At 41.7% G+C, this 21,469-nt stretch overlaps 1 protein-coding gene across 1 annotated transcript in view; it reads right to left on the minus strand.

The window, feature by feature from the left end:
- dnah9 (dynein, axonemal, heavy chain 9) overlaps positions 1–21,469 on the minus strand; it is a 113,709-nt gene that overhangs the window by 91,413 nt on the left and 827 nt on the right. Inside the window, exons 2-23 of the mRNA XM_052072036.1 lie at positions 18,520–18,716; positions 18,261–18,419; positions 17,614–17,744; positions 17,271–17,482; positions 16,128–16,361; positions 15,879–16,046; positions 15,410–15,526; positions 15,182–15,332; positions 14,309–14,423; positions 13,145–13,213; positions 10,028–10,154; positions 9,780–9,926; positions 8,483–8,591; positions 7,619–7,860; positions 7,176–7,311; positions 5,170–5,366; positions 4,840–5,102; positions 3,687–3,848; positions 3,303–3,525; positions 3,066–3,232; positions 1,201–1,344; positions 893–1,052 (exon numbers count right to left, since the gene is read on the minus strand). Coding sequence (XP_051927996.1) covers positions 893–1,052; positions 1,201–1,344; positions 3,066–3,232; positions 3,303–3,525; positions 3,687–3,848; positions 4,840–5,102; positions 5,170–5,366; positions 7,176–7,311; positions 7,619–7,860; positions 8,483–8,591; positions 9,780–9,926; positions 10,028–10,154; positions 13,145–13,213; positions 14,309–14,423; positions 15,182–15,332; positions 15,410–15,526; positions 15,879–16,046; positions 16,128–16,361; positions 17,271–17,482; positions 17,614–17,744; positions 18,261–18,419; positions 18,520–18,716 — 3,630 coding nt within the window. The remainder of the gene's footprint in view (positions 1–892; positions 1,053–1,200; positions 1,345–3,065; positions 3,233–3,302; positions 3,526–3,686; positions 3,849–4,839; positions 5,103–5,169; positions 5,367–7,175; positions 7,312–7,618; positions 7,861–8,482; positions 8,592–9,779; positions 9,927–10,027; positions 10,155–13,144; positions 13,214–14,308; positions 14,424–15,181; positions 15,333–15,409; positions 15,527–15,878; positions 16,047–16,127; positions 16,362–17,270; positions 17,483–17,613; positions 17,745–18,260; positions 18,420–18,519; positions 18,717–21,469) is intronic.

The raw sequence follows: 21,469 nt of genomic DNA on the forward strand, positions 1-21,469 counted from the left end.
CTGGTGAAGTTGTATCATTGAAAACCATCCGTGTGACTCTGTGGATGGCTGTTTATGTGCACTGAGACTGACCGAGAACCAGTCCAGGTTCGTCGGACCCATTTTGCTGTTGTCATGTTTGGGGTTGAAATAAAGCAACTATGTGTACACTTCCCAGTCCATATGTCCTTCTGTTTTTTTTCTAAGCCTTTTAAATTTATTAAAAAAGCAATGATTCGATTGGCACATTTATCATAAATAAAGTTGTCAAGTCAAGTACAACTTTATTGTCAAATGTGCAACATACAGCACAGATGAAATTCCTTCCCTCTCAAGACAACATACAACAAGAGGATTCACTGAATCGTCTGCTTTTTTAAGCTAGGCAGGCGAAACTGAGCTTCAAAGAAAATTGTATTCTTTACTACGTTTTGTCTGTCATGTGCCAGTCATTCTGTCTTACTTATGGAATAGTCGTTATTAACTACATCAACAAGTGGCAGTAAAAATATGAGATATTAATTTTTTTTTAAAAAAGGGGCCAAGCAACTCTGATGCTAGCTGTTGGAGTACAAAAAAAATAGTGCTAACTGTTTTATTTGTCGGCAACCTCACCAGTATTTTTTTTTTGTTTTATTTTGTTTCTTTCATGAGGACGACTGGAATTTTCTAGACTATAAATCATCCCATTATTTTGCGGTGATCCCTTTATTAAATATGTGCAGTATTAAAATAGATCTGTAAAAAACTTATTGAATATCTTTGATTCAAATGAGTTATTGGATAGGAAGCATATTTGGTCAGTTATGGGAAATAGGAAATCGCTCGCCTTTATATGCTGAGCAGGTCGGCTATTTTCACAGCTTTAGGTTACATTAGCCATCCGATTAGTCTCGCCAATGTATTGCCTTACCTCCTTATCCATCCCTCGAATATCTTTTGAGAAGCGTTTGCACTCAACCTCCATGTCCTCCACGTGAATGTCCCCCCAGGGAGTCGTTTTCCATTCCGCCATGCTGGATTCCACAATGGTGATCATGTCCCACAGCTCCTTCAGCAGGCCTACCTCATGCCTCGGGGATGAATGACAGCAGATAAAGTGAAACCAACCATATTCAGAGTGTGAATATAAAAAAGGGTCACTGATTTAATTGCTCGTTAGTGCCACGTTTGGCATAGAATGGTGCTTTTTTTTTTGCAAGTCTCCTTTGGGTCTTTTACCTGCATTGGCGAAGCTGTTTGTATTCAGAGACGGTCACCTCGAACAAGCTGGCGGATTCCACCAGAGAGGCCATCACCGCCTCCTGTTCCTGGATCTGCCGGTGAAATGTGTCTAACATCCGGTGAGGATTCTTGCTGTCGAATCTGAATGAATGCAAACGGGTTCGTGCTAACCCTGGTGGAAGTCTCGTTTCAATAATAACAGCTGTTGACTTCCAAAGCCGGGATTGCATGCAGCGTTACACGACTGGCTTTTTCCTCATCACAAATTGCAAACTACTAATTAAAAACGATTTCCAAAACATCAATGGCATATAATCGCTGTGCTATGAGGAGATCAACGACACACATAACTAATGCAACAATTAACTATTACGGACGAGGCGCCGGAGCCTCAACCAAAGAATTACTTGTCATTATTGTAAGATTCAATTAGCCTTGTCAGATGTGAGAGCCTCAAGATAATATAGTCCTTTATGACTGAGAACACAGAGAAAGGTGACATTCGTGCAAAGATACCGCACTGCATCAACTAAAATCGAGTGACTAAATTGAGGACGTTACCACATATAACACCTTCGTATTTGACTCAAACATCACGAAACATCATTTGTGACATGATACATAGGACATATCACAATTGGATATGTACCATGTATCATGTCACAAATGCAGATGGATCAACAATCCATTTTGGAAATCCACTTATGCTCACAAGGGGTCACGGGTGTGCTGCAGGCTACCCCAATGGTCTTCAGGCAGTAGGCAGGTTACATCCTGAACTGGTTGCCAGCCAATCACAGGGCACACAGAGACGAATACCCATCGGCAGTCACAATTACACTTCGGGACAATTCAAAGTGCTCAATTTAATGAAATCGGAATGCTTTTAGAATGTGGGAGGAAACCGGAGTACCCGGAGAAAATCCATTATCATTATTAGTGGTACTCGGATCAGCCAGCTTCCCGTGAGCATCCCTTCCCACTTTTCTTAACATTGCACGTTAATAGACCAAACCAGTAACGGAATGATTGTGCACCTTTTCTACACTGTCCATTTGAAATAACATCTTGTTTAAAATGGATTTTTAAAATCTGATTCATCCTTATAAAAGAAATTAATCAATTATTAAAGTAATAGTTACCGAGCAGATCTAAAATTGAATAAATTGCAGCTGATTTATATGATCGGTGTCGGTTTCAGGATTTGGTATCAGACCATATCAGTTATGGATGATAGACAGCATGAAACAGAAAGAGAGAGAACAAATCATTCCATACATTTTCATTCATTCATTCATTCATTCATTCATTCATCTTCCGAGCCGCTTGATCCTCTCTAGGGTCGCGAGGGGTGCTGTAGCCTATCCGAGCTGTCTTCGGGCAGTAGGCGGGGGACACCCTGAATCGGTTGCCAGCCAATCGCAGGGCACACAGAATCGAACAACCATTCGCAACCACACTCACACCTAGGGACAATTTAGAGCGTCCAATCAGCCTGCCATGCATGTTTTTGGAATGTGGGAGGAAGCCGGAGCACCCGGAGAAAACCCACGCAGGCCCGGGGAGAACATGCAAACTCCACACAGGGAGGCCGGAGCTGGAATCGAACCCGGCACCTCTGCACTGTGAAGCCGACGTGCTAACCATTGGACTACCGGGCCGCCCCCCATACATTTTCTATTCTCTTAATTAGGGTCTCGGGCGAGGTGGAGACCCTAATTTTTTTAGTCATAAAAAGATCGTGAGATCCATGTAAATTGGAGGTCTGGTATAAAGGCAGTTCATTTGAACCCACAGCGTACAATGCGTTTGCATTTTCGAGGACACATTTTTTTTTTTTTACAAAAGCAGACCTTTGTTACCTGAAGGGCCCATTGCGGCGAAAATTCTCCCTAAAGGTGTGTTGCTCCATTTCGAATGAAGCGCACTTTCTTCTCAAATTCGCGACCTCGACGGCCTGCAGAGGCGCCACTTGCTGTTTGACTAGCGCCGCCTTCTTTTTCACATTGGTCCACTTCTCCGGCAACTCCTGAAGGGTAAAAAAAAACGAAGATGGATGAATTGTTCATTGGAGTTGATGGAGTGATGGGGGTCCTTACTTGTAACTGCTTGTGCACATCATCAGGAAGTTCCTGCTCATACTCCTTAAGCAAAGCAAAGGTTTGCTGCAGTGGTTCAAATATGTCATCTGTTGCGCGCTGTCTCTCCTTGATAGCCAGCAGGTGGCCTAGAACTCCCACCAAGGTTTCATAGTCTCCTTCTTCGACTCGCTGGCCCAGGCCAGTTTCAGACGTGATGATGAAACTTTCAAGACCTGAAAGACTATAGAATGGATTACAATAATCTTTAAACGGGAATTTCAGGATTGCATTTTTTTTTAAGATTAATATTTCAATTGCAACATAGCAACACGCAATGGAAGAATGCACGGCAGGACGAAGTCAAGGTCTTATTGTTGAATTGTACATTCGACGGGTCTCCACCTGTTAGTTAAATGATCAATAAGGTGCTGTTTGAACATGAAACTCCATTTCTTGATGATGTCACGCAGGGCAGTCTTCATGCTACGGCCATTGACACGCATCCAACCGTGGAAGACATGGACCGCCTCCAGATCCTGCACCTCCTCATAGATCTTCTCATACCTCAATAAAAATGAAAAAGGATTCTATCCTTTGGGTAGGACTTTATTGCACTAATTGTAATGTTGCTGCTATTCGTGATTTTATCTATTTGTTAATTGTGCTTTTTTCGGACATGCTCAAAGACACCACGAGATAGAGCCAAAGCCCTGGTCCTACTTTTGTATCAATTGATTTTTTTGGGGGGGGGTCATCAAATCATTTTCAAGACATCTGTTTTTCAGGGTACCGTAAAATTAGTTTGACATTTTATGAAACTGTTTTGGAATCAGAATATAGCTACAGAGTGAACTATTCAGAGTCCTACTTTGTTATTTGTGGCATGGTCCCCAAGATTCTAAGCATCAAGTGTAAAACAATAGTACAGATATTAATCAACCATGTCAATATTTTGGTCATTTTTACCGAGTAGTACTGGCACTAATTCATGCAAAAACCGACACCACACCAAGTTTCTTCATGCATGACCAGAATGACTAGGCTGTGTGAAGATTCAGAACCATTTTCAAGAGAAAGACTGTCTGACTGTCAGCTGCACTGAGTTTTGCTGCATGCATCGATTAGCGTTAACCTTAGCATTAGCTTCTGATAATTGGTACATACTTAATTGCTGGGTGAAGTCGTCAATTTGGAATTTGTATTTGTCAACATCCAAACACTATTTGAGCGTAATTCAGCAGTTCGGTAATTAATTGCTGACTCCCGTCTTTGCGCACACTCGCGTAAAATAAATATGTATACATTCTGAGCTCCGCTTCTGCATGTAAAAGGCGTTAGATTTTTTGCGTGTTCATGCCACTAGCTCCACGCTCAGTCATAATGGTCATAAAATCCTTGGTTGACTTTGGCCCAGCAGTCGATATGGAAGGCTAAACTCAATGAAGCTTTAAAAAAAACGGACCAAAAAGGGTGTGGTAAATCATAATCCTTGTCGGTAGACATGTTCTCAAAGTATCTAGGAACTGTGTCAAATGATTCACAAACAAGCACTCACCTATCCACTTGCTGTTTAAAGTGATTTAATGTTGGTGGCCTTTCTGGGATGCAATTTTCATCTTGAACCTGCATCTCCTGGCTGGTCGTAACATTGCTGTATCGGAGGAACTGGCACAGGAACTCCTTTCTGTCATCTCTATAAAGGTAGCTATAGCGTTCCATTGAATTGCGGAAAGCGCAGCAAGTCGCCATCACGCTCTGCACACGATCCATGAGGACAAGACGCATCTCTGTCAAGTTTGCCATGTTTTCCATGTCAGCCTGCGAGAGGGTCAAATATGGAGATGGAAAAAAAAAACCACTGACAAAATTCATGAGACGTCAATACCTGATAGTGGGGAAAGGAACTGTGCTGGGACAAGCGCGGCACCAATGAAGAGACTCTGAATACATCGCTGATGAGACTTTCGACCAGGTCAAATAAATTTTCACTTTCTCCAAACGCCAAAGATGGTATAAACACCATATCATGAACTTCCAGAATCAGTTGGGCCTCAAAGAGGGGCACTGTCACATTTTTTTCATCTGAGAACACAACAGAATAAACACTTTCATACACAAAATAAAAGGGGACATAATGTAGCTGAGATGAAGTATTTATAGTATTTATACTTATGAAGAAGGGGAAAAAAGGGGGTTAGAACTGAAGTTATATTACGGTTAATAAATTCAATGGTGAAGCTTTGGCCACAATATTTTGGAGAACATAACTCAAGATTTTCTGATATATCGGGTACTCTCAGGTTTAAATAATAAATGTGATGAGGCATTTAGATGTTAAGCGCGGTTCCGAATGAGATGTTTTGATTCGGTTTTCAGCCATAAAAAGCAAGGTCGGACGACCACTTCACACATCAGAACTTTGGGTCTAATTCCAGCCTTGTCCACGGGCAAACGAACGAGCACTTCCTGGTTCTGCAAAATGTATTTTCATTATTTCCGGATTAATGCGTCAGATGCTTTCCATTCGGCATAGCTGACACAAATGTGATGATTATCAAGTGACATGTATAATGATTTTTAAAATTTGGGTTCTGAAGTTATTAAATGTACATGAAAAAATAATGGTTATTAAATATTGGCAAAATATTACATTTTTACGGCTAGAAACAATATACGATGTGAAATATCCAGATAATTTTAACATGTAATAAGGTCAATATGTCATTTTCTGTGTTATGTTCTTATTCTGAAAAAGAAAAAAAAAATCAGAAAGTCCTGCGATAGGAAAAAATTATCTCTCCCAAACGTTCTGATAACGGTTTCCAAAATACCAATTGAACACACTTTAAAGCCATGGAATGAAATGGATTAAAATGAATGAGACAGATTAAGCATTCATATTACGGTTCGATACGATACGGTACGATAAGTAATCATATTACGGTTACTGTCCTAAAATTTTTTTTTCCAGTTTTCCAGCATTTCTCTGGAACATTAGCTCCTGTCATAACAGGCACATTGGGTGTCAGTTTATTGAATTCTGGAATATTTTATTCACAAAGCCACTGGAAACACATACAATCCGCAATCCTCCCTTTTTGTTGACATTGCTGCTATATTCTTCCGTGGCCTTACGTGTGGAATCTCATTTCAGGACATTCTCAAACTTAACCTGATATGAACCATCGCCCAAAAGTGTAAAAACTAAAATTAAAAAATGGCAAACAGTGTCCTTGACTTGGGCCATGTTTGCTTATAGATGCAGCACGCTGGTGTAAAACGAGAGAAAAAAAGGAGGAGAGTGGGATGAGAGGAAGGGCACAGTCGCGGCAGTCTGGCAATAATTCTTGAAATGAATCCTAGTCCAGTTTGACAGCAAGCAAGTACAAATCTATTCCAAGCCTGCTGTCAATAGAAATACCCTTGTGACGTAAAAAATCTTTAAAAAAACATGTCTTAAAAGAAGCATTTCAAGGCAGCAATACGTTTCAGCTCCATCGATTACAGTGTCGGGGCTTAGAAAGAAATTTTACATTTCGGTTTGAGGAATGAGAGAATGAATAGTATTATGACCTCACAATAACAATGTTGCGTTTTCTTTGTGTGCTTGTGTGAATTGTCTGCTTGAAAAAAGATTGAAGATTCTAAATCGCCTCCAATCATCTGGGATCAGCTGTAGCTCAGAGGAATGTTAAGTGCGTCAGAAATTCGGTCGCCACAGCATCAAGAGCAAATGGGGGTTCAGTAGCTTTCTCAAGGACATTTGGACATTGTTTCAAGGGCTGAGGATCAGAACCACGCCATTGTATAAGCGCTTTTGCTTGCCGAGCTTTAAAGAACGATCATGACTTCTTTTTTTTGGACCACTATGGAGTTTTTGGACTAGCTTACCTGTGTTATCCAGGAAAAACTTGAGTGAACACTCGATGCAGTGATAAAACCCATCGATAACCATGTCATCAATGTAGTCCTCATAAGCTTTCCACTCGTCGGAGGATGGGTCTGACAGAAAAAGCTCAAGATTCCTCTGAGAACAGGACATTGGACAATTGCAATGACTATATTTTCCGCACGTTAAGGCGCGCTGTAAAGTATTCAATTTTCCCAAAAGCCTCTATTCCGAGTGTAACTCCATCTTGTGCATGGATACCGCAACTCCAGCCACTATTATAAGGCGCCTGCATTATAAGGCACATAGAAAACTGTTTTAAAATAGGCCATTCATTGAAGGTGTGCCTTATAATCCGAAACCCCTTATAGTGCAGAAAATACGGTATGTTGACCAAGTTGCTCACCAATTTAATATTTCAAACACAGGGAAACGCGTTTATTACCTTCATGAGGAAATGAATCTGATCTCCGGATGACCGTATCGTACAATAAAAACGATCTAGCCTTTCGGCCCGATCATCCAGACTGAGCAAAGCATCCTTTTTCCCCTCCTTCCTGTCAAACAATGGGCTTGCCCAGGACTTTATACAATTCTGGATCTCCTCCACATTGTCTTTGGCCTTCTGGAGTCGGCTCTCCAGGTCACAGATGGAATCCCGCAACTCTTGAATATACTGCCAAATGCCTAGGAATATCCAAGAAGTTTGAGTTTGAGTAAATATGGTTGTTGGTTGTTATTTGAATCTCCAGAGTAAAAGTGTTTGGATGTATAAGGTCATTCGCATGGATACGCCAAAGACAAATGACCTGAACCGCAACAGACTTTTTGCCAGTCACAGTGCAATCATATTTTTTACAGTTAGTTCATGGCTGCATGGTTTAAAAACTACACACTTGTTACCCATGGTAAGCCCAAAGAAAATTCCCTGGATGCCAGAAATACACCAGCAGCTTTGTAAAGAGTGCGCCATGAAATGTCATTGAAAGAAGAAGAATCAATGATGATGATGATCATCATGTTTTGTTTTCACCCTCGGAGAGAGACTTTGATTGCTCTTTTCAACAAGCATCTATTTGATTTACTCTTCGACTTTCAACGAAGTAACCTGTTATGGATGTAAACACTTCTCCGGGTGGTTTGCAGTTATCCTCATGGATGAGTGCAAAAAAAAACATGTCTGCCAAGTACTGCTTTGTCTATTTACTGCTATGTCATCAAATGACAAAGATGAACTGACAAAGAAAACTGAAGGTGTATGTTTTCTCGCTGAGTGATGAGTGTGTATGTGCGCACCGAGGGTCCACACCTTGGCTGTTCCAACTCAGGCTTTCTTCACCTTTTCTTATTTGGGTCTCAATATCCCTGAGCTGCCGCTGGAGTAGCGGATTCTCCACGTCAAGCACAGACTGAATCACCTAAAATATGTGGTCAGGGGAAGAAGCTAAAAATGTGATTTGCAGTATTGTGAAATGGAATGAAGAAATAAATTAATATTCATTCATTCATTCATCTTCCGAACCGCTTGATCCTCACTAGGGTCGCGGGGGGTGCTGGAGCCTATCCCAGCTGTCTCCGGGCAGTAGGCGGGGGACACCCTGAATCGTTTGCCAGCCAATCACAGGGCACACAGATACGATCAACCATCCACGCTCACACTCACACCGAGGGACAATTCAGAGTGTTCAATCAGCCTGCCACACATGTCTTTGGAATGTGGGAGGAAACCGGAGCACCCGGGGAAAACCCACGCAGGCCCGGGGAGAACATGCAAACTCCACACAGGGAGGCCGGAGCTGGAATCGATCCCGGTCCCTCTGCACGGTGAAGCCGACGTGCTAACCACTGGACTACCAGGCCGCCCTAAATTAATAATAATAATAATGACAGCAATTTTCCATCATCCAGTGGCACCTTGACTTGAATTAATTTGGTGATTATGCTTGAAACTTGAATCATTCTCATCTCAAATCAACTTTGCACAGTGAAATGAAGGGGAATGCCATTAATCTGTCCCGTGGAAAAAGATAAACAACAGTTTTGGGGGTTCATGTTATAATAAAGACAATTCCAACCCCCTAAATTCTCAACTGAGAGAAAGTTATGCTAACCACTAGCACCCTGTGCTGTCTTCCCAATACATTGTGAAAAAAAACATTAGTTTTTTATTATTAATGAGAGTCACTTCATATGTAATTTTAGATCAGAATGTATATTAACCAGAGGTGAGAATCATCAATCCAGTGACTCAGCCAGTGAGTTGCTGTCAGAATTTAGGCTGTCTGAATCATTGGCGTCAGATAGTCGACGGTGTCGAGTTTGTCACACGGAGGCGTCACAAACTGACCGACACGCAGCCAAATACAGAAAAAAAATAAAACAATGTTATTGAGTCCCACAGACCTCACTGTTTTTATTTGACCAATCACCACACTCTTCATGCATGTGCATCTGGAGTTTTCTTTTTTTGATTGTTTATTTGGCGCCTGTGTGTGAATTAAGTACTTGACGTCAATTGCTTTTGGCCGATGAAGGACGGACTCGGTTACTGACGGAACTTATGGACCTTACATGAATATGACGGAATGCCCACTTCTGATATCCACCTTGTTGTATCGTCCTGCAGCGAGTTCCAGGCTGGACACAAACTGCCACAACTGCCATCTGGTGGTATAAATCTGCACTGCGGTGTCAGGAATCACTTCAGTTTGTCTGGCTTCCAGGTACTTGACTTCTCTCAACACAGATGCAAGCTACAGAAGGAGTGTGGGGGGGCATGTTTTAAAAGACATTCTATACCTATGGTTCAGCTGTAAACCGCACAATATGTACATCATGATCCACGTAATAAAACCTGTGCACTGAAGTTGACGGAGATCAGCCGAGAAGACGCGTCCCTGCAGATTAAGGGCAGGTTGAGGTTGTGAAGACAACTGCTGTCAACGGTCCTCGTCCATGCCTCATACAGGGCGAAACAGTATCTGAAATAGTAATACCGAGAAAATGTATACTTCAGGCACATCAAGCCGTTCTCACAAATATAGTACCAGAGGGGTTTCAACATTGTTTCGCACATGCATTAAATTAGCCACAGAAGTGGCAAATAGCTGGGAGAGCTCGCACGAAATGAAGGGTTAGTTGGGACAGCTGGAGGTTGGATGAGGATAAACACTGCTTCATCTGCAAAACGACGGGGACAGACAATACAGTATGTCAGGCCTCCATACGGCTATATCAATCTGTAAATAGCAACTATTATGATGAGTACTTCAGCGCGCAATGCGCGCTCCTTATTGGATTTTTGCCGTGAGCTTCATTTCCTGATAGTGGCGCCGCAGACACAGAAGCAATCCAATGTCTTGGTAATGGTCATAAATCATGCAGCATTTTGTCAGTGGGGAGTAATGAGTAAGGATGCCCATCACAATCATGGCGGGAATGTTTAGAATAATGATGGCATTCACTTATGGCAGCAATATTGTTTGAACGGCAACTGGAATGGGAGTTAAGTAGGATGCATAGAGATCATCACTCCAGTTCGTCATTAAGTTAAAATGTGTGTAATTTTATGCTTGAATTCATTTATTTGAAGAAATCTGTACCATGATGTCTTCATGAGGAAAAATGTGAATATCACGTACAAATAATTGCCAAACTGCTTATTCTCTCCCCAGGATGCATTCTTGCTATTTATTCATTCATTCATCTTCCTAACTGCTTGATCCTCACTAGGGTCGCGGGGGGTGCTGGAGCCTATCCCAGCTGTCTCCGGGCAGTAGGCGGGGGACACCCTGAATCGGTTGCCAGCCAATCGCAGGGCACAGATTTATTTATTTATTAATATTTCTTTTTCAAGCAACCCAAAGAGCATGTTAGAATCGTGTCAATTGTTATTTGAAATTGTGTCCGACTACAGGCCAACTATGTGAAATCCTCTCTCGTATGATGAGGATGCGACACTAAAATGCTGGCATTTAGCTTGATAAGAATTTCCGTTTAGTTTGGGCTAAAATCAAAATTAATTCAGCTCCAACGCTCCATGAAAGCTCACAGGGTTACAGATTTGATTTAAGATACCAGCATTTATTGGATTCGTTTATCATTTGATTTTATTCTCACAGTGTGCCCTGAATACATCTTGCACATTTTCGTCGGGCTAGCCCAAAATGGATATTGAAATTATATCTAATTCTGTATTCTTTCTGTTTTTATTTTCACTTCAGGCCATGGGGGAAAAGTGACTCTCATCAAACTATCTTTATATGAGCCGCAGTGCCCAGTTTCTCAACACAGTAATTGGCCAAATGATCTCCCTGTCCAATTTCTGAGCGTAAAATATTGCATTCAAAAGTGAATCGGTAAAAGGGGAACATGCAAAGTGTTGTTCTGACGCATTCCAGGAATGTCGCATTGTAAGAATGGAGCAATTGCTGAATTCCAGAAGAGTCCAAAATAGAAGGCCGGCGCCGAAAACAAAACCATCTGTAATGTTAGTGCAATGATTAAACCTTGAGGCATTACACGCTTTAAGTGGTCAGTGTAAAGGTGATTTATAACTGTAAGCGAGCAAGAAGGGAACAGAAGACTTTTTTTTCCCCCTTTCTGTTATTGGTTCCTTCATAATTCAAAGCAGCAACGGTCCCCCACCCCCTTCAATGAGATGATTTATCTCGTAGGTTTTGATGTTAAATGCGGTCTAAAAGGCGATTTCTCACTTGGCATCAGTGAGTGGCGACAGGGCATGTGAGATTATGAGACTCCTGTGAGATCATCTACAGAGCAGTGCTCCAGTAATGAGAACATCAATCAAGCCTGGAGCTGCATATCTGCATTGCATTCCACGTGGGCTGCTTCATAAGCTAACTAAATCAAATAGATTTAGCAGATGGGGCTGTTATCTGATTCACGCTCGCGACATTGAGGGCTTCCGAAAGCATAAAGACTCATTACTGTTACCCATTTGACTTCAACTTCCTAAATAAATATGTTACGCACAATTACAATATGTGTAAGGTGGATAACATCAACAATCTATCGGATTTTCCTCACAATAAGGCACTTCGGAGAATAAGGTGATACCTTCAATGAATGTACTATTTTACAACTTCATATATAGGGCACACCGCACTATAAGGCGCATAGAATAGAAGCAACAATAGTGGTTGCGGTTGCGTTATGCATCAACTAGATGGAGCTATGCATATTATAGGGGAAAGAGTTTTCACAACCGTCGCATTTGTAACAAAGCTCTTTACAGAACATTTAAAACAATACATCCAAGAACTCTGAATAGTGAGCAATATATAAGGCGTGTCGGATTACAAGGGGCACTGTCGGATTTTTAGAAAATTGAATGCTTTGAAGTACGCCTTATAGTACGGAAAATACCGTACATACTGCAGTAGATTGACAACCATTAGAGGCTATAGTATAGCACTTGTGCTCATCTGTTTTGCGATTGAGCTCAAGGATAGAAATCACATCCAGTCACAAACGACGGTCCAGTTGTCAGAGTGCGGCGCATTTTAGTTCGTTAGCCTTACCGCAACACAAAACCAAGCAAGGCCGCAACAATGAACCAGTAAATAGTAATTACAACTACTCGATATTTCTCTTCAAAATGTTGTCAAAAGTTCCAAATTTAGAGGAAAAATGATATTTCATCTCATTATTGCACTATGTAGATGAATGACAATGAGGCAGCAGAACGTCCAATTTATTCATTATCTCCCCACCCCACGTCTCTGGCGATAAACAACCCATGTACGTTGGGCGTGTGTGTCCTTGCCTGGCGAGCGAGTGATGCCTTGCATAACACTGTGCTATACTTTCCTCATAATCACAATACTATCATGGCGATACTTTAACTGTCAGTTATTTTCAATCTGCCATTCTGTTTTTTTTTTCCAGCTATATGTACATGGCTGCATGATGACATGTCATGCAACGCAGCAATATGAGGCGCCCCGACCTGTCAACAAGTTGCATCAGCTCCTCATACTTCTGGATGACCCAAACTCCTTGTGCAGACTCCAGGCACCTGTCTCAGAGAATAGGTTTTTCACAAGATTTGATTCAGGAAATGTTGTTAAAGGTAACGCGGACGTTGCATTATGCAATATAGTGATACGTATTGGGGAGGCAAGGCGATCGAACCGACAGAAAATGTAATGTTTGGAATTGAGAAAATGTCTGTTGAAAATGTTCTTCATTCATCCATGTTGGACAAAACAGTTTGCATCATAATTTTTGTTATAGTTTATCTCAACAGTATTTGATGGGATTGCATTCAGGTCACTGCATAAGCTGGTCAATTTCTCCTTCACCATAGTATGTCTGTGTCTCCCAAATTAAGATTCACTAAATTGGATGAGGCGGCACCGTGGTCGACTGATTAGCATGTCCGCCTCACAGTGCAGAGGTGAAGGGTTCGATTCCGGCTCGGGCCTTCATGTGTGGAGTTTGCATGTTCCCGTGTAGGTTTTCTCCGGGTTCTCCGGTTTCCTCCCACATTCCAAAAACATGCATGGCAAGGTTAATGGAACACTCTAAATTAGGGGTGTCAAACTTATTTTGGTTGTTGCCCGTCTTCCCTCTGAGGGCTGTTACGTATGTATTCATACTTGTACAAAACGATGTGATGGATGACTGGTTTTGTAATCACCCAAGTTAACTGTTTGTTAAGTTAGGTTTAAAATGTGTTTTTTTTTCGAGACAATGGTCTCCTTTGGTGAAAACTCTTACCTAGCTGACAGTTTCGGCTGTCACTTTAGCCTTCATTGAACCTGTCACTACTTCCTTGCAACACATCTTAAAAACAACTTGTTTGTTCAATTATTGTTCAAGTGAGTGCAAACATGGGAACAAAATGATCCCAAAATTTGAAGATTATTTATTACACAATCACTATTTGATACTTGGGTACAGACTGGCAAGGATCACGGAAATTGTGACATGAATTGCTTTTGCGGGCCACATAAAATGATGTAGCGGGCCGGAGCTGGCCCCGGCCCCTCGACTTTGATATCGGTGCTCTAAATTGTCCCTAAGTGAGAGTGTGAGCACGGATGGTTGTCTGTCTCTATGTGTGGATGTTTGTCTTATCTATTGTCGGTGGAGATGGGCGAACACTCACGGATAGGAGAGGTGTCTGAAATTGGAGAAGATCATCTGCATGCGCCGCTGCAGTTCCTGTGCCCATATCAGCCCTCCAGCCACCGCTGGCATATTCTTATTCACCGGAGCAGAGCCTGTGGAAAAGTAGTGTAACTGTTATTCAAATGCTTACCATAAAGTCCGGTCGACTGAGAACAATTGTTTAAATAGGGTATGCATTATTCCTTAAAAATGAAGGCCAGAGACGAAATTAGCAGCTATTTTCACAGGAACAGCACCCAATTATACCTGCATGTTCTTGTAAACTGCTTTGCGCTATGCTGTTATTCTACATTCAATGGGAGGAAATGATTGTAAGTGGCGACATGGTAAAAATCATGAATTCACCCATTCAAGAGTTTTAAAGTGGTGCCAAGTTGCCCAAAAACTTTTTCACTGACAAAAGGTCACTTCTATTTTTTTATTGTCATGCATAATTTCTGATCAAGGTAAATGTCGCAGTTTGCAAAAAATCCAGTTATTTAATACCATAAATAGATTAACTAATGCAATAGTGGTTGTTCAAAAAAAAATCCATATTAATAAGTGTCCTTTGAGGATAGAGAGGCGGCAAGTGCAGGCACTGTCACTGACAACTTGCTCAATGTCCAGTAATGATATCCGATGCAAGAGGTCTTTTCAGGTCCTCGGGTTCCTTGATAGTGCTTTCCAATACATACTCATCCAACCATTCATCCATTTTCCATAGCTACACATTTCTTATTAATGTAATGTGTGAGGTGGAGTCTCTCCCATATTCCTCTTTCTTATTTTTAAGTCGCTTTAGGAGACTATGCTTTTGGGACTAATGTTTGTTTGGGTTTTAGAAGTCCACTTTGAACACAAAACTCACCTAGCTCATTTGCAATTTGAATATGTTCATGGTAAAGGACTTTGCAGTTGTCCAGATCCTTGTCAAACATGCTAACCAAGCGCGGGTATCTGTCCATAGCATCCTGAGCGACTTTGGGCCGCTCCAACAAGCTCCCAAACATAGCCAGGACCTGCAGGCATGGAGAAGAGACGACCCAGTGTATGTGGATATGATGCATTTGCAAAGAGTGGGATTAAATTCCAGCACCTTGAAGGCATGCTCCAATCCTGTTGCGTCATCAAAAGCCTGACAGAAGATGGCTCCGAGCCGCCGGTCTGTGTCATCTGCTAACAACTTGAAGTCCCGCACATCTTTCGCAAATTCCTGCAAGGACAGAAACCACAGCTAGGCCCAAAGCCAAGACCCCACTGAGCTGCGTGAGATCAGATTGAGCTGACATACAGTAGCATATTCCTTTTTACATCCGACTAACTCGATTTTCCAAGTGGGTGTGACAAGAAAAGTAAATTGCTTTTCTCGCTGTTACTCAGGAACAACTTGGCCGATCAACACAATGACGTTTAGGTCGCAAATAGCGCGTTCTGGAGTAACCTCTTGTGTGCTGTGAAGTGTTCAGGGTTGAAATTGCTTGTGCGGTTGGCGGCTCAAAAGGCGACGCTAAAAGAAGTGGTTGAGGCCAGGCAGTAACGTGAGATTCAAAAGTACTCCTCCTCACCTTGTTTTGGAGGTCCAAGCAGTCATATGGCTTCTCTGTTAAGATCTTGAAATGATCCATAAACTCCTGGTGAAGTAGCTGGACCTGTTGGTTTAGCGCACGACCTCTCAGGCCTCCAATCTCTAATTTCTCAAGATTTAAGAAGTCCACTGCTGCCAAAAGGATGTCCTATATGGTCGAAACAAGAAATGGATACGAATATAGAATGGCAATCGTTTTGAAGGCTGCCATCCATTTGGACGTACTTACCTGTATTGACATGATTCTGTTGATGAAGAGATCAAGTCCGGAGAAGGCTAAAGTGGTGGGGAAGTCCCAAGGCTTCACCAAATTCCCGTTCCTCTGGTAATGGCCCAGATTAGTCCGACGGTCCTCGAAGATGCTCTTGAGGTGGTCCAAAATCTCCAGGCATGTTTTCACCTTCAGGAGACTCTCAGGAACCTCTCGTTTGAGAAGTTCCTCTGGTATTAAATAACCTCGAGCCTGTTTCGGGGGAGTGAAACAATTGGTCAGTTTATCCAAGCAGCCGGATGAGATACACCCAATCGTACACAGTTGTCAAACTCCGGGCCTGGGGGCCAGATCTGGCCCGCCACATCATTTTATGTGGACCCCGAAAGCAAAGCAAACACGTCAACTTTCATGATGCTTGCTAAAATATCGACCAAAATTTAAAATTCTCATATGAAATAAATAAGAGACATATTGTAAGCAGTTTCTTGTTACCAGACCCCACATTACAGTAACTGAAACAATATTTGAACAAACCGTTATAATTGACTTTTTAAATTTTGGTTTCAGTCATCACGGCCCTCCAAGGGAAACGGTAACGAAAATGTGGCCCACGACAAATATGAGTCGGACACACCTGCACATTAGATATATTAGATTGCAATTACATAATAGTTCATGAAATAGCAATCGCAAACAATTCTAAAATGTTACCTCACTGCCAGTGCCCTTCACAACTGAGCAATATTTTCGTGCAGGAAGACTGTGCACAGTGTATTGATGTGGGGGTTGCCTGCCTGACATAAGGCGGTTTATTATTTTTTTCTTTCAGGCTAGAAGTCCAAACAAAGGTGTTTCTTGAAAGAGCAATGTGCAACAAATCTTCGAAACTGCCCTAAAAGCGGTGTTGAAAAGAAAGACTGCAAGGAAGCTTTAATGAGGCTTTTATATTAAGGAACTTCAGGGAGGGTGGGGGGGGGGGTACTCTCAACTTGTCTTTAATGGGCAAACGTTGCACTCCGTTTTCACTTGGCCACCCACCGACTGACAGGTGCTTATTTCAGAAATTGCTTTTGTTGCAGAAAAAAGAAAAGAAAAAGAAAACAACCTTAAAAGAGTGTCTTAGGAATTCTGTGTCAGGGGGGCAAAACGCCAGCTGACCTGCTGTATGAGGAGGTTGCAGATCTCTTGCAGTAGAACAATAAGTCGCCTTGGAGTGTTGTAGTGTGCCGAGTTGGCCCACACAAGACACACCATGTGCATCAGGGGACCGATCTGACCTTTGACCTCGATAAACTCTCGACTCTCCATGTCCTCAAAAAGGGGCTGCAGTGGCATCAAGTAGGTACAGACGTCCCTTGCCTCCTCCACAGCTGCCAAGTGAAAAAAGCGGATTCATCACTTGAGAAAAGACAAGCTTCAATATCAAACGGGCAAAGGCAGACACATACAAAAAATCCGCTTTTTTCTTCTTTTTTTTCCACACTGTGCAGTCTGTAATTACCTGCACGGACTTCCCGTCGGATGTTCTGAAAAGCAGGAGAATAGCTGCTCTCGACGGCGTCAAGCAACATCTCCATTTTGTTGCCTTTGTGTGATGTTAATTGGGAGTAAATGCACTCCAAATCAGCATATCTTAAAGGTAAAAAATTTTTTTAAATAATAGAGAATAGAGAACACAAAAAGGTCATATTTGTCTGGCTTTGAGTGCTTGTGGAACTTTGATAATTTATGACTAATCCTAAAGGTCCGTGTAATAAAATCATTTGTAAATATAACAACGGCTGCATTTGAATTATGTGATTCCAATTTTTATTTGGTAAGTAATCACATGCACAAAATGGAAAGTCATTTTCTCAGCCACTCTGATTGTAACAATATGCATACGGTGGAGATTTCTTCGATCACAGCCAGCGTGTTTGCTCATGAAAATAAAAGCAGAGAACGTCTACCACAGAGTAAAAAAAAATATTCGATTAAAATCAGGAGATGCCAAAACAAGCATTTTTCATGCAGGTGTTGTGAAAAATTCAACATTGGAAAAACAACAAAAAGTTGTACAATAATTTAACTCCAGGGCTATGTGACACAACATTGAACGTTTTTGTTCGAGGTTGCCGGTGGCTATTTCGTAGAAATAGATCTGCCAACCTGTTCTTCCAGAAGAGCAGCTCTGTGTGTGGTGTGGGCTTTTTGTCTTCAAGCAAGGCCTCTGCTGAGTCTTTTATCAGCACAGCACGGATGTGATGGCTCCACTCAATCACCGTTGACTCCAAGGAGTGGATGATGCTCTTATCTATTGTTTCCCCCCTGAGAAATTTCACAGGTTTGAATGTAAATGTTGTGAGGGCAAGGGGGTCGGGGGGCGGGGGGGAATGCATGATCGAACAGTCCACTTTGTTTGGGTTACCCGTTATCCATCTCTAAGGCAGCTTGCTCTACATTCTCCAAATCAACAGTAAGGGGCAGCAGGGTCTTTCCTTGGACCTGGCCTGACATGACAAACACGCTGTTCTTGAGGGAGTGGATGAGGTGCCTGACATCTTGGGCTACCACCCGAGGCCATTCGGTGTGGTTCTGACCGTTGGACAGCAGTGGGGCCACAACCTAGAGCGGGGCGACAAAAAAGGTGAGATGTAAGGGCCAATGACTGACAAGGGCCGTTGAATTAAATATTGACCTTCAATGAATGGCCTATTTTAAAACTGGTTAAAGGACACTTTGATTCTCTCCTCCTTCATCTCAAACCGCTTCAAACAACAAAGCGTGTGACGGAAAAGTGGTTAGGACTGCACGACTGTCCGTGTTTTATGTTATGTGTTGTGTTTATTATTTTACTTTATGTTAACTGTTTTGTAAAGCGCTTTGTTACAGCTGCCGCTGTTGTGAAAGCGCTATATAAATCAGCATGTATTGTATTGTATTGTATATAGGGCACACTGCATTATAAGGCGCATAGAATAAAAGCTACAATGGTGGCTGTGGTTGTGTTATGGATCCACTAGATGGAGCTATGCTAAAGGGAATACAATACAATTCAATATTATATGGAGACATCACATCCACTGAAGCTGTTAAAAAGCAATTTACAGAACGTTTGAAATAATACGTCCACGAAATCAGAATATTTATCCATATGTTACTTTCTCAGGATGTAGCATGAAGCATGACACAAAGTCCATATAAATACAGGGTTTATTCCTTGGCATAAATCCAAATGGCATTACAAAACAACAAATGAAAGACAGAGGTTATGACGACAATTGATTCAACAAAAAGGCACACAAAACTCTTGGGATCACATCCACAAGGGGTTAAATATCCTTTGAAGTCTTGCTTGTCTCTTTCTTCCTTTGTTTAGTCAATAGTTAACTCTGGGTTTGGTATTATCTTTGTTTCATAATGGCTGGGCAGAGCTTACAAAGTCGTTTCTGTTTGAGTGTGTTGGCGAATGTACACCTCAATCAGTGTACGTCACAATTGTTTCCTGCTAATAATCACCACTAGATGGCATCGGAACACAAAGAGGGAAACAACTCAATGTGGAATATAGAGTGTAACACCATAGATAAGGTGCATCGGATTATAAATCGGACGGTCGGTTTTTGAGAAAATTGAATGCTTTTATGTGTGCCTTATAGTGCGGAAATTACGGCAAGGTTTTTTTTTTTTTTCAGCCTGTACTTTGACTAAGTTAAAACAACGTAACCGAATCTTATCAATATAGTAAGCCTGAATCAAGTTAAATATGGACATCACGCTGAAAATGACAAGGCGAACAGTTGGGAAGAAACGTTGCCATGGCATTAACTTCGATAAACTCAGAGTTTGCCAAGCTTTTTCCTTTATATTCTGACCTGTATTATCCAGCAATCTCGAAACTCGGTGGGACATTGCTGCTTCTCACAGGTCAGTCTGGCCAATATTTCAGTTTATCTTTGTTCGATAGTGAAAAAGCGAGCCGCCCGAGGCACATCTTGCCCTCTGGCTTAAGTTCTGTTAGAGCTCTATGAATTTTTGCCAAGTAGCAAGCTGGCCAGGCTAAGGTGTGAAGTGGGCAGAAGATAAGAGTTAAATGTTTAATTCAGTTGAAACAGCAGCTTGTAAAAATGGTTTTCGAAGACAGAAGGCATGAATTCAGGATGTATTGAATTGTATTGTATTCTTTTGGGTCGTCGGTGTGACTTACAACTGACGTCCTTGGGATACGTATTCGAAATTTTCAAAAAAAAAGAGCGCAATGTCATTTACCCGCCTACCTAAGTAATTTGGTGCCTCGCCACTTTGCGTTAATATGAAAACACCACTGGTTACTAGGTGATTTGAATGAGTAGCTATTTTGGATCCTACAGTGAGTGCCTGCCACACACTTCCTCAAGATATTGAGCCCCGCCCCCCTCCCAGTGTCTGAGGTAAGGCAATTACTTGCACATTTTTGGGTTATTACTTTGAAAGCACCTCTCAAAACCCATAAAAATAATGAGTGTCGTAAAGGCGACACCCTTAACTAATTTTGTATTTCAGTCACAAGTGGAAGTAACAAGCAAAAAAATATCAACTGCATCACGCATACGGTACATACAATCGCACAGCAACATATTTATACACCCAAAGGGTAATTTTGAGTCTTCAATGACCCAACATGCATATTACGGGAATGTGGAAGAAGACGCACGGAAGGCCAAGATTCAAACCCGGAACGTGTCGAGTGTGAAGCGTCTGTGCAAAGTATTCCCACCGTGCAGACACAATGCGGTTCTTCCCGACTCTTGTTAAAATGTCTTATATAAGAGTATGAGAAATAAGTTCCTCTCAGCATCAAGTAATTATGCTGCCCAGCTGATATTAAAAATTAACGCCGCTGCGTTGCCATACCATAACTCCTATTTAAACACTTAACAGTTATACAACATACATTTATGTCGATTAAATGTTTAAATAAGAGATATAAAACATTTATGCAGGGAAGATAGTAGCTGTTTGGGATTTTGCATAAGAACCCCCAACTGGTGTTCCTTCATGAGCTGTTTGTAGAATGTTTTTCAAAATTTAGACCTGCAAAACTACTTGCCATTGTTTTGCCACAATAATATTTGGAAAAGATACTTATTAGACTCGATTCTATTTTGTTGATGGCATGTGGTGAGATACAAATCTTAAATTATTGTCACTAAGAAATCAATGGTAGGGCTAGACCGGGGGTCGGCAACCCGCGGCTCAAGAGCCGCATGCGTCTCTTTAGCGCCGCCCTAGTGGATCCCTGGAGCTTTTTCAAAAATGTTTGAAAATTGAAAAAGATAGGAGAGGGAATGTATTTTTTGTTTTAATATGGGTTCTGTAAGAGGACAAACAATGTTTTT

Source organism: Hippocampus zosterae, chromosome 7, assembly GCF_025434085.1.
Source record: "Hippocampus zosterae strain Florida chromosome 7, ASM2543408v3, whole genome shotgun sequence".
Classification (NCBI taxonomy): Eukaryota; Metazoa; Chordata; class Actinopteri; order Syngnathiformes; family Syngnathidae; genus Hippocampus; species Hippocampus zosterae.